The 12,880-nt window shown below is 40.6% G+C and overlaps 1 protein-coding gene and 1 pseudogene across 1 annotated transcript; one reads left to right on the top strand and one right to left on the bottom strand.

Moving 5' to 3' along the window:
- Positions 1-2,986: 2,986 nt before the first annotated feature.
- On the bottom strand, positions 2,987-5,141 carry LOC137883615 (acetylcholine receptor subunit alpha-like; annotated as a pseudogene).
- An 82-nt stretch (positions 5,142-5,223) lies between these two features.
- Positions 5,224-9,195, top strand: LOC137883614 (transmembrane protein 26-like). Its single transcript, XM_068725162.1, has 4 exons — positions 5,224-5,238; positions 6,395-6,603; positions 6,820-6,899; positions 8,903-9,195. The coding sequence occupies exons 1-4, from the start codon at positions 5,224-5,226 to the stop codon at positions 9,193-9,195; spliced, it is 597 nt and encodes a 198-aa protein (XP_068581263.1).
- The last annotated feature ends 3,685 nt before the right edge of the window (positions 9,196-12,880 follow it).

Raw genomic sequence — 12,880 nt, 5'->3', positions numbered from 1 at the left:
TGACCAGGACCCGCTTGTTAAGAGATTCAAAATCTAAATGGAACCCTGGCAAAATACAGGTTCAATTAAAAAATAATAGTAAAACAGATGTCCCCCACTGTGTCTCTGGCTGCAAGCAGAGGCGATGCTTGGGTGAGTGAGTGAGGAGTCATCAGGGAGCAGTCAATAAATGACCATATCAATCAGGCAATAAAATGTGTTTTGAGAACGTGTGGGTCACCACATCCATGAGAGGTCTTTGAGTATGGAGCACCCAAAATATTATTCAGTTTGGTGCAGCAGAATGTGAGATTTGCAGTAGACAGCAGATATTCAAACGCACCCACACAACCAATCACCTGGCAGAGATGATAGAAACACGATGCACACAATGCATAAGGAGATCTTGCAAATATCCTCTGAGACATGTATACAAGTGCAATAAGTCCCAGCACGCCTTCCTTCACACGCCTGGCCCCAGACTGCAGCCTGTTTGTGCTTTTGTCAGCCCAAGAACATGCAGTGTGGCTCATTACAAACCTCAAGGCTAATCCGAATCCTAATTGAATGGAATTCCTGGTGTGAAGGCCTAACAGGATTACTAGATAGAGCAGGGCACCCTGCATGGTCAGCCAGGGGATTACACTGAAGCACACACACTGACCAGGTTCAGCGGGGATAGCGGTTCGGCCTCTGACTTCATCACCCACGCTAAGTATCCATCGACTCTACAATTTAACCATTGTTACTCTAGGAACGGTAGTCGTCCCGTAGGGAGTATCCCGTCTAACAGATGTGCCTATAGGTTCATAGGGGGTTACATCACCTGGAATGCTAATAAACATATACCCACCAACCCTGCCAATTGTCCCCCAGGAAGAGCATCTATCACCATAGGAAGGGTGATGATGCCACAGGCTAATGGAACGTACACAGTGGAAGAAGGTTGGTGGCTTTGTGGTCACACAGTCTACGCGTCCCTTCCCCCATTCTGGAGTGGCGTATGTGCTCCCGTTCAGGTTACAGACAATACGGTTATAATTTCGGAGGTACAAACATCCAACATCCAAACATCCAAAGGTATTATGGGGCTTATTTCCTTGGGTAGGCACCGCAAAGAATACGCTTAGATTAGAAACCGTTGACTACCGGTTTAAAAGTTTTGTAAATTCCACGTTGTTAGCGATTGCAGGTATTCGCGAAGAATTGACATCGATGTGTCTAATGATTATGCAAAATCGCATGGTGTTAGATCAGCTGACAGCAGCACAGGGTGGGGTTTGCGCTATAGTAGGAGAACACTGTTGCACGTTCATCCCCGAGAATGACGTTGACGGACACGTTATACATCAGGCAATACTGAACATGACTGAACTACAGGACGCAATGAGTAAAGACGGAACACCCACACCCGACTTCCTCACTCGACTCTGGATGACATGGAAAGGCAACCTTGTACAAATGTCCGTTTTATTGCTTGCATTCGTCATTTTTGTAACTTGCATCATTCCAATGCTCAGGAATATGGTCACTAACTTAATGTCCAGACAAATGGTCCAGTACTCACTGATTTCACAAGGGGCCAACAACAGAGACCATCAGCCTGACTACCAAAGCGACTCTGACTCTGACTCCGAGACTGACGAGGAGGAAACGAAGGTATAACATGTGACTTCTTTGTTTTATTGTATTCAATATTTGAATCAATCATCCACACATATTTAGCTTGCTACATCACAGAGATCTTTTATCTCACAAAAAAAAAGACATCTCACATGAAGATGTATTTTAAACCAGATTCTGGAGTAATACTTCTGATGTTATTGAAATGTCCTTGTAACATATTTTTGCAATATTGTGTGATTATGAATAATCTAAAGAGTGGAATGTAATGGGAAAAATATATATATAAATAATTGTGTAAAGTTGATGTGAACCCAAAACTGGAAATAATAACTGTACCTTATTATTTTTACCTTATCTGGAGTCAAGAAAGTTGAAACTATGCAATAATGAAGAGCTTGTCCTCCTCTTTCCTGAAAGGTATCAGAACTGTGGGAACTCAGCAGAACACAAAGGACAAGTCCTTGTGTGGGTTTGACTCCCTTAAAAGATAACAACTGTATCAAGGATATTGAATATTGTGTCTCGTAGAAGCTTCTTCCACAGATCACTGTGATATGTGATGGTGAACACTCTTCCACTTGCAAGCAAATAAACAGAACAAGACAACTTTGAATCATTTGAAGACTTTATTATTTTCTTTGGATTTCTGAACAAAAATCTTCTCCCGATTTATCATTAAAAATTTTCCACAACAGTCTTTATAAGTTATTATTATTATTAGTTACTATTATGAAGTACAGCGGGCATGTGAACAGACACAAACTTCTCTAAAGTCTCTACAGCTGTTAAAGCCGATTAACAGCTGATCCAGCTGTGATCAGAGAGCCGTCTGATCACAGCTGGAAATAGAACCAGAATAAATAATGAGTGTCTATGCAAATGTAAATATGTGGTGTCACCTGCGTTGTTCAGGTCTGGAACTAGAACCACACGCAGGCTAAATATGCTTAAAGGGGTACACCAACAACACATTAAAATGTGTTTTTTAATATGTTTAATTTAGGATTTTCGCACTAATTGTATGTGTTTCTAGTTAATTTTTGAACTCCTCAAAAACTCACAACAACCCAGAATTATTTGGCAAAGATTTGAGCTACCCGTTTGAATCAGTACATCGCAGCAAATGTGCTTTTGGACAAAAAGTTTGTTGAATGTTGAAGAGAAACCATGTGATGAATTTAAAGACTCCACACCGTGACCACATTTTGACATTTTGACATGATGGCACAAGTGTTTACAAGCTTTTTATTCCTGCTGTTGATGAAAACATGGTAAATATTCTAAATATGAAGCTGTCACTTCATTTAATATTTAAAAACTCAGATTCTGCTTTATCTCATACACAGAATCTCTTCATATCTGTTTACTTTGCATTTGTAGTTTAGTTTTTGGCGATAGGAGACTGGTAGGTGACACTGGTGGGGTTACCTGCAGGGGAGAGAAAGGTCATACTTGTGGTAATACTTAATAATTATAAAAATAATAATAATACAAAGCAGAGAGAAACGGCTTCCTGGAAACCTTTAAGTGTATTTTGTTTTTTACTAATAAAGCAAATGTATCATTCATTTATTTGCAGCCTTGCCTGAGATGTTGGAGATGTCCATGTCGGTGAGGAACAACCTCTTCTGCCGGATCTCCTGACTGGGACGCTTCATCGTCGAGAAGAACATCATGTTGGGAATGGTTTCGATGAAGACCTGAGACACAAACAGATGCATTCCTTTTATTCAGTCACACACAACACTTTCTTAAATCATCACGAGTATAGATGCTAAAAACAACAACAACAACCCTAAACCTTGCGTATCCAGGCGGGCATGGTGTGCGTGCTGGGCGAGCGGTGATGCGTGTTGATGATGGTGGAGGCGATAACGAACACCTTCGTGAAGAGCATGTACTTCCCGATGAGAGGCACGGCGCTGGAGGTGGAGGGGATCAGCTCCACGGTGACCAGCAGGAAGACGGTCAGAGACAGCAGGACGGAGCTGGAGAGAGTCATCTCTTCACCTGTAGAGACAGGGAGACGGACACAGAGACAAACTCAGGCTACTTTTACACTTTTAAACAGCTCTTATAGTAGAAATGGTGGCAAGTTATGGCTTTACAGGCAAACTGATGAACTAACTTGTGTTTTATTTATGCTCTAATATTACAGAATAACAAGCTCATGTAGTACAAGCACATCCCTTTGGATTTCATGTATTTTCCATGTATGAAAGTGTCCCCAAAATGGTGTGAAAATACCTGACTTCATGTGCTTCTCCTCAGTTTCCACAGTCATAATACCGACCTGATATTTGCCACATGTGAGAGCAAGTAAATGTGTCACTTGTAGCAACTGGTGAAATGCTCATAACCTACTTTATTTAGTCACACCCTCAAAGTTTTTTTTTTTGGAGAAGTTTCTGTATACGCCTACGTACCGGAGTCGGTGGGCAGGTAGAAGACCAGTCCGGTGAGGAACGAGAACAGCATTCAGGGAATGATGACATTGACGATGAAGTAGAGAGGCAGACGCAGCATCAGGGAGTGGTAGGTGATGTCGAGGTATGGCATGTCGGGGCAGCAGGTGTAGTAAACCCAGTGTTTCCAGCTCCTGTAGTCCTTTAGCGCCCATTCACCAGACTCCATGAAGTTACTGAGGTCAGGGCGATCATTGTCCTAGAAGACAGAGGAGTATAGGAGGCAATGCACCGCAGTAAAAAAAGGGCCATAAAGGTGATGGTTTCTAAATCTGTAGTATTTGAAACCACAGACACAAGCTTTCACACTGATCTGTCAACATAACCCTGTGAATATATATATATATATATATATATATATATATATATATATATATATATTATATCTAAGTCACACTCACTGGGTTGATGACGACCAGCAGTCCGTCGTACGTCCAGGTCCCCAGCTTCATGCTGCAGTTCTGCAGGTCGAATGGGAAATGGAGGACGACGATCTCGCAGTAGCTCTTATAGATTGCCGGAGGGTTCCACGTTATCATCCCAGTGTGCTCCAACAGGACTTTGGTTTCGTGGATGATGGCAAAGTCGCCGTCAGCGCTGAGGAAGAGAAAGACGGGGACAGAGGGAGAGTGTGAGAGAAGCATGTGTGGCATTTGAACGTATAGGTGTGTGTGTGTGTGAGTTTGAGTAGTGTGTGTTTACTTGTTGTACAGCACCAGGTCTGGTTTCCATATGTCAGTTGAAGGGACTCTGATCTTCCTGATGCCTCTGTATTCATCTGGTTCACATCGAGCCTTTGCTGGGGTGAAAAGTGGAAAATATTCCTACACCCGCTTTGCATTACGGTCATTTAGCAGACGCTTTTATCCAAAGCGACTTATAATTCAGTATCTATCTACACACCGTAGACGCAGCTACGGGAGCAATTTTGGGGTTAAGTGTCTTGCTCAAGGACACATTGACATGAGACTAGTAGAGCAGGAGCCGGGGATCGAACCACCGACCCTCTGATTGAATGGCAGCCCTGCTCTCTACTTATCCATGGTCACCCCTTCGCGTGAGTCTTTTCATGCTGAAATAAGGAATACCAAAAACCAGGTTGTCTTTTGAGTATTTAATCTCTGCGCAGAGAAGGTTCAATCATCACAACAGAATGCGTACAGTCTCAGTGAGGAAGAACCAAGAAGAAAGTGAACAAGCTTTCTTTATACAGAATGAGCAAAGGTGGGGGCCGATGGCCAACGTTACAGACATCTCAGTCTCAGACTTTTGGTCTCAGACTGATGGGAACAACGTTCAAAAACAAACAGCCAGCAACCAAAACAAGCAGCCCAAAGGCCTTGGTGCTGGAACATTGTCATACAACACAGTTAGTTATCTATGTGAACAGAGAGGGAGAATTATTCTTCTGCACAACAGAGACACGGTGAAGTTCAACAAAGTCCAGAGCAAAATGACTTATGCATGAATACAATATACTGAGTAGAAATATATACTACGTAACAAATGACCATTACAAACTTCACAGGTCAGAGGAACCAGAAATACACACAAAGAACTTGCAAAGTCATAAATGGGGAGAAACACAGTCTTAGATAAACTGGTTAAATAGTGTATGTCAACAGTTCAATAGAAGCATTTCAATTAAGAACAACACAAATGTAACGTTCACTGATGTGACTGCAACGGAAGAGTCGTCTTTTTGCTTCGCTTTAGATATAGAGACAGATCTGAGAATACATATGACTTTGAATGCTGCTCTACATCTTGCATTCTCAGGTTTAAACAGTTTACTTCGTCATTAGAATGAGAGGGCAGAGGCTTTCTGCCATTAACAACCAACACAAGAGCCTGAAAATCTCTGTGGACAAGAACCGTAAGAGGGGAACATTAAAAATGTCTTCTATAAATAACAGCTAGACCACCACCACACCCTGTAGCCCAGGATAATTAGAAAGCCTGGGGACACACCTCAAAAAGCTGTCTGAATGCCTCAGCTCTTTACTGTGTTTCAATTAGAAAAACAAAGTCCACGTTGTGCAACATAATGGAGTCATTCAAGGAAAATTCTGAGGCTATATTCTCTATTTTTCTCTTTTTTTTTCACAATGAATTTATGCTACTGACAAGTATTGTCTTTGGTCTGATATAGCTTATTTCCTTATTTTAGTTTAATTTAGAGTGATGTAAATCTAAAAGTCTACAATAATATCTGACAGAAACTGGCAGCATCACATGAGCTGAGAGACAGCTTCATATTGACGGATGCAAACCATTAACTTTCTGACAGAGAAATAACTCTCAACTCTCTCCTCCTTTTCCAGAATTTGAACCAGGTGTTATCGACTGTCTGTTCCAACGACTGGATCCTGGCTCTTCATCAGAACCTGCTCCTCCTCCTCATCGTGGGGAAGTGGCTCCTCCCACTGGGAGGCGGAGTCACGCGTGATGAGCTCTCGCAGCTTCTCCTAATTTTTGTTGGCACTGCAGCAGACATCCTCGAATTTACTAGTGAGATGCTGTCAGATGTCAAGTGGGTGGCTAATCACGCATTGCATATAAGTATGTCCACACACATAGTACAAATACTATTGTACAAACAATAGACACAAAGGTAGGGAATTTACATAATCTGTGTCCCCAAATTATGACATTACATCAATGCATTAACTAGTAAAAGCAGCTTCCCATTGACATGTATTAAAACTATAGGGACTGACTTTGACTGTATTTTCTGTGTCTTTTCTAGAGAGAAGAGTCCTCAGCTGGTCTACATCGTCTTAGCTGTATGGACTTGGAGCATGCTGCAGTTCCCTATACATGTTTCTGGTCAGTGTGTGTTTGTGTCTTAAACAAATAACTTTGCTGCTTATTAAGCAGTTACAGCAGGGCACTGCTGTACATGACCTCCTCTCAGTGTGGGACAAACTACGTGTTTAGTCTGCAGCGTCCAGGCCATTGCTGTAAGTAAACAGTGAAAAGCAGTTTGGCTCCTCTGTCTCCAGCTTTGTCAAATTATTAATCCAAAAATCAGTTTTCACTTCGCGAGCCATGGTAATGCCCCTACTTTCAGACTTCCTAAAAAAGACTTACCACAAAAATAAATCACTAACAGGAAGAGTGTATTTAAGGAGTTTGTATAAATGTTGATATTCTTTAGGAGGAAATCCAGTCTCACACATCTATTACATAAATAGCTTTGGACCGACAAAGTCTCCTGATCTGAACTTAAAACAAGAGGAATCAGCCATTATCAGGTAAGGCCCAACTAGCAGATGTCTTTCAGCAACTTACTACGCTGAGCAGAGAAAAGGATGTAAACCAATCTGAGGGAACAAAGGATGGTGTCTCATTAAAGACTGAAAGTAAGAACATTATAACGTGATTAGAAACAGCGTTACTTGGTTCTTGGAAAGGACAACCGCAGTAATTATCTCAATTATTCATAACCCAACATTCAATAATTTACAATTGGATGTTGAGGTTCTTCACAGTGATACTTTCATGTGTAGCTTTACCGTCATAATGCATTTCGAGCACTCAGAGCTTGAATGCAAAGTTTTCTGTTGTGTTCACAAAGGAAGCTGCTTTTATTTCCGTGTGTTCAGTTTGTGTTTGTGTCCGCTCACATCGGTGTGTCTTTTTTTTTAGTTAATGCAGTCATGTCCAGTATATTTGCATGTAAACACAAAGTGTTGACAGACGCAGATGCAACATGTTCATCAGGGATGGAAGGAGTACTAGAATATTGTACTAAAGTTACTTTAATGACATTTACTGAAGGAAAAGTAAAAGTATTGTGTGAAAATAGTATTATTATATTTAGATAAAGGGATGGAAATGAACTAGAAAAGAGGAAAGAAATCTGACAATTTAAAAAAATTGCTTTCAATAAATATAAACACTATAGGAGCAACAAGCATTATCAAGCTACATAAATTAAATAACCTGACTTTTTTTTTTATAGAATTAACAGTAGAATAAACTAGAGACCATCAAAACAACCGTGATGCTAAATCGGGCCAGGGGCGTGAAGTGGGGAAGGGGGGCTATCTCTTCCTACGTCCTGCACCCTTGCTCGGACCACACCCATCTTCCAACTCGGCATTCATTTTGATCTCAACTACACACCTGTAAAGTTTAGAGTATGCATCTTGCATGGTTGTGACTCTCTCTTGTGACAAAATCTGTCCACAGACATGAACACACGGCAAAGTACTGAAAACCGCTTCTGTGATAGTTCCGCTACGTCGTCTCCACAACCACATGCAGCATCTCCACATGCAGCATGCACCTGGTCACTCGACATTGTGGGCGTGTTTGATTTTGGTTACCTAGCATGCTCACTGGTGTTTGACTGAACTGTTGTTCATTTTTTGTACTATTCACTAACCGCTAACCCCCTTGCATCCCCACTCGGCCAGTGAGCTCAAACTACAACATGTATCATTTCCGGAGAGTCAAATCTGTGAAGCTCTTATCACTTTTTCGTGGGACTTTTGTACTCTGTAATAGATTTAACTTGATGCAACTAAGCAGGCTACAATACTTGAAATAAAAAATACACAACAAAGTAGAAATATAAAAAAAAAAACTCAACATTATCAACAGTAAATGTAATTTGTTAGTCGCACCCCTGATGCATCCACATCTGATTTTGAAAGTTCATTTTTGACTTTGGAAACAGCAGTTGAGAAAAGTTAGGTCCATTTAGTAGCAGGTTAAATCAGGTTAAATCAGGTTAAAACAACTAAGCAAAGAAATCGATACAACAGACTGTTACTTTGATTCTGAAGTCCTGTTTTTTTTCCCGTCTCCCCATTTTTAAAAAGTGGTGAACTCCAAGCCAGACAATGAGGGTGAACAGGAGGCCGGCGAGGTGTCCCTGTTGTCTAAGTACAGCACGGACATGTGGAGCATCGTGGAGGCCTTGTTTATCCAAGACGGGCCTTTCCTGGTGGTCAGGCTCACCGTCATGACCTACTTCGACGTTTTCCACCAAATGCTGGTGTTCTTCGCCGTTAAGAACTTCCTGGTGGTCATACTGAACTTGTACAGGTTAGTTGTTATATGCCAGGACTCGTGCAGTAGAGCCGGCTGGGGCAGCGCCATCCCATGTGTTTGAACAAGTCATCTCACGGGGTAATCAGGGAGACGGAGAGATGTTGCACGTACAATTGTACAGTTACTTCAGACAGGTAAGACCTGCAATTGGAGCAGGAAGAGAAGGAAATGCTTGCTTTCTGTTTTCTTCTCACAATGTACTTAACTCTCTGGGATCATGGTGTTGTGAATAATTAACGTTGTTGTGAGCAGAAAACTGGGAACAACCATTTTCTTACACTCACAAGGGGATAAAGTTGCCAAGTTGCCAAGTTGCCTTTGATTGCTCACCATCTGACTTCACAGCTCATACTTAACCTCAGTGACATTTCAGTCCCTCTGGAGCAAACCTCGGTCAACTCAGTTAATATAGTTATTCGGTGCTTAAATGTGTGTGCATGAGCTTGCTGGGCTAAAACCTGGTTTTAGTTGTGTATGAAAAGGCCTTATTGTTCAGATTGTAACTGGTATGACATTAAAATAATAGACATCAGGCAAACATCATGGAGGGGCCACAGAGGAAAAGAAGGGAGCAGAGCAAAACAGGAAAAAGTTCAAATCAAATCAGTTTTATGTAGTATATACGACACCCTCTATCCTTTTCGACCCTCGCTTCAGATAAGGAAGAAAATAAAAAACTGATAAAAAGGTGTGGGGGTCCAAGTAAAAAAAAATAAATATCACATGTCCACATTACTTAGCCTGTTAGCTGGATAAACAAATGTGGTCCCAAAGCACCACGTGTGCCAGCACCTACAGTAAGTGAAGCCAGGCTGCTGTTTCAGTGAGGACCGGACAGGAAGACAGGAAGTTAGAGAGATATACTGGCTGACATAAAAGCCCAACCCTAATTTAGGGCTGTCCCACTGTCAAATCTCTCACAGACATTTTGAGGCCTTTATGAGCCCTTTCCGTCAGTCTGCATTGCTGCAGACTTTGCCCAAGGGAATTACCCACAATTCATAGCAATGTGATGTTAAACAGGGGTTATTAGTGGAAGCATGGAGACTTAAAAAATAGGTAAACAAAGAAGACGGCACATGTGTGTTCAGCCTGGAATATTACATTGATTCAGAAACATTAAACATGGAACATAAAAACACATGAAATCAGAGGAATGAAACAGAGATTATATTTCACAGATTAATTCATCAAACATTTCATTTTGTCATTGAAGCTGTTTGACAAAACCAAGTAAATAGATCATTAAAAATGGCCTCTCATCTTGTGAGGAAAGAGCCTGGAAGACCTTTAAATCATGGAGTAAAAAGTTAAAATGAACACCCAAAATTGGACATAATATTTTTTTACATTGTCCCGTTTGTATTTCAAGCCCTTACAGTCTCTCACACTCAACCATTTAACAGTTGATGTCGTAAGTCCCCGAGGGTTCTGGGTTTAAGGCCTAAGGGGGGACATTGGGATTGGGCCATAAAGTGTAGACGGAAGCTCAGATTGAGGGGGAGCAATTTCCTTGGCTTAACCCAGACAGGAAGTTAAAACATTCCATTTAAAAAAAAGGAGAGACATGTTATTCACAAGTCAAAATGTCATCAAATTTATGATCTCAATCTATCCTTACTGTTACTGTTGGCCTGCTTTGACTGAGGGTTTTATCTCTGTGACGTGCAAGAAACTACAATACCCCTAAAAATAAACAGACTGAAGGCACTTAATTAAATTTGCACTCAGGTGATCAACTCAGTCTGAGTTGTATTTGCTTCTTGCTCTTTAAAGCTATTCTTTACTGTGTATGCTTTATAATGCCAAAGCAACAGTACTATAACTCCCTGGTTAATGTGAACACAACCTCAGCTCAAAATGTGCATTTTGACTCTATAATTAGTTTTTTTCAAGTTATCTTTTGTATTTTTTTGTACCCGAGATGAAAATATCCAATGTCGTCTTGCAGTTATTTTTTTACCATGTTATAGTCGTTGTTACATGTTAATGTACTTGTCCTGACACCGCACAAATAAAACAATACATACCATTATCAGTTGTCTTATATTTATTTCTCATTATTTCAAAAATATGTCCTTATAATATTGCTTTTACACAAGCAGTGGTAATCAATACTTTATGATTAGGTCTTCTGTGGCACATCTTGTATTATTTTACAGTAGTATTTATTTATTCAACCAGTATTGTTGCTTATGTAAACAGACAAAAACACAAATACATACTCATTCTCTAATCTCCTCTCTCAAAGAATAAATGTTGTGAGCATAAAACAAGAGTTCACCTCTCAATAATAAAATGAAAATCCATTCTACTGATAGTATTGTCTACATCCACAAACACAGACTACTGTCTCCCCTTGGTGGACATCAGAGTAATAACACCCACATTGTTTTCTTGAGTCTCTGACAGACTGTGGCCTCATACAGTTTTTTGTTTCAGCCTGTTGTCAAAGTGTTATGAGAATTGTTCTGTTATTCACTGTTATGAAGCGCGATACATTGACCCCAGATGTTTACCAGTCTGCCAAAAGATTTTCCCTCATTTGGTGTTTTGATGGTGGTAGAGTGCGAAAACACCAAAATCTCCCCCAGGTGTTGAAGTGGGACGAGGTATGGTGACTAAAAGGCCACAGCGCTTTATTCACATCATTTTAACACTGAGTGGTTTGGTCCTGTTTGGAACAATCTGCATGTGTTAAGTTTCTCCACTCGTTTATCATAAGATAAGAAACTTTATTGATCCTGAGCAAGCACTACAAATGAAGCATGAACAAAATAAAAGCCACTAACCACTATTTACTCCAACATAAATACAAACTATAAAGTGTATGGTGACAAATAAAATAAGAATAAAGTGAAGTGACACCGTTGCTTATCAAGAAAAAGGCCACCACGGCTGCTGATTGCTATAAATAACGAAATCCAGTGTCCAACATTATTTCTCACATAAACATAGGACAACTACTTACTCTGTCATAATCCATTTCCTCAACATAGACTAAAGACATCATGACATTAACATTCATTAAATATTGCACGGTTTGCTCCCGTCTACTCAGCAACACCTGTATCAAGTGATATCAAACAAAATGGCTCTTACAATTGCATTGGAAATGTAAACGCGCAGCAGTAATCATTCTACTTCAAGAGCAGAGACCTGTTCGAGGTCGATAGCAGAGGAAGTGCGCTTCATGTTGTTTTGCCTGATGAATGAACAGACGATGTGATGCGGCCCTCTCCTGTCCATTCGTATTTTAGTGACGTACCCATGTTCTCATTCATAAATCATTGAATAATTCTGAATGATGTTATGAGACACCTCGGTTTATCATGTGACAACAGCCCACTGAGTCCCGCAGCGCCTCACTGTCGTCTTCTGTCAGGTAAAACTGGGCGGACCTTCTTTTATAGGCGTGGCTTACACTTTGTTCAAAAAACTACATCCAACATTTTTCCCCTCACTTATAAGTACCAGTGATATTACGACAGTTACTGTTTTCTTTACAGTCAGAGCATGTGAATGCAACTCCTACTCCAACTATTTACTTTTGCTCCTTAATTAAGCACACGTATATTTTAGCCGATTAAGCAATGGAATAATTACTAAAATAGTCAATAGCTTTTAAGTGGTTTAGAGTTTCCTCCTCAGGGTCACAGTGCTTTGAATTAATTTAGGAAGTAACTGATTCATCTTTGTTTTAGGCTCATAAGTCGACCATCTGGCAGGTGAAGCATCTTCCCCAA

This window comes from Cebidichthys violaceus, unplaced genomic scaffold, assembly GCF_023349555.1.
Source record: "Cebidichthys violaceus isolate CVI_PGR_0920_01 unplaced genomic scaffold, fCebVio1.0.p SCAF_34, whole genome shotgun sequence".
Lineage (NCBI taxonomy): Eukaryota > Metazoa > Chordata > Actinopteri > Perciformes > Stichaeidae > Cebidichthys > Cebidichthys violaceus.
The sequence above is the reverse complement of the archived record's forward strand: the minus strand, read 5'-3'. Positions and strand labels throughout refer to the sequence as shown.

Coding starts and splice junctions, on each gene's coding strand:
- LOC137883614 (XM_068725162.1), top strand. Junction 6,604..6,819: donor GAGATGCTGTCAGATGTCAA/GTGGGTGGCTAA, acceptor TGTCTTTTCTAG/AGAGAAGAGTCCTCAGCTGG. Junction 6,900..8,902: donor GTTCCCTATACATGTTTCTG/GTCAGTGTGTGT, acceptor ATTTTTAAAAAG/TGGTGAACTCCAAGCCAGAC.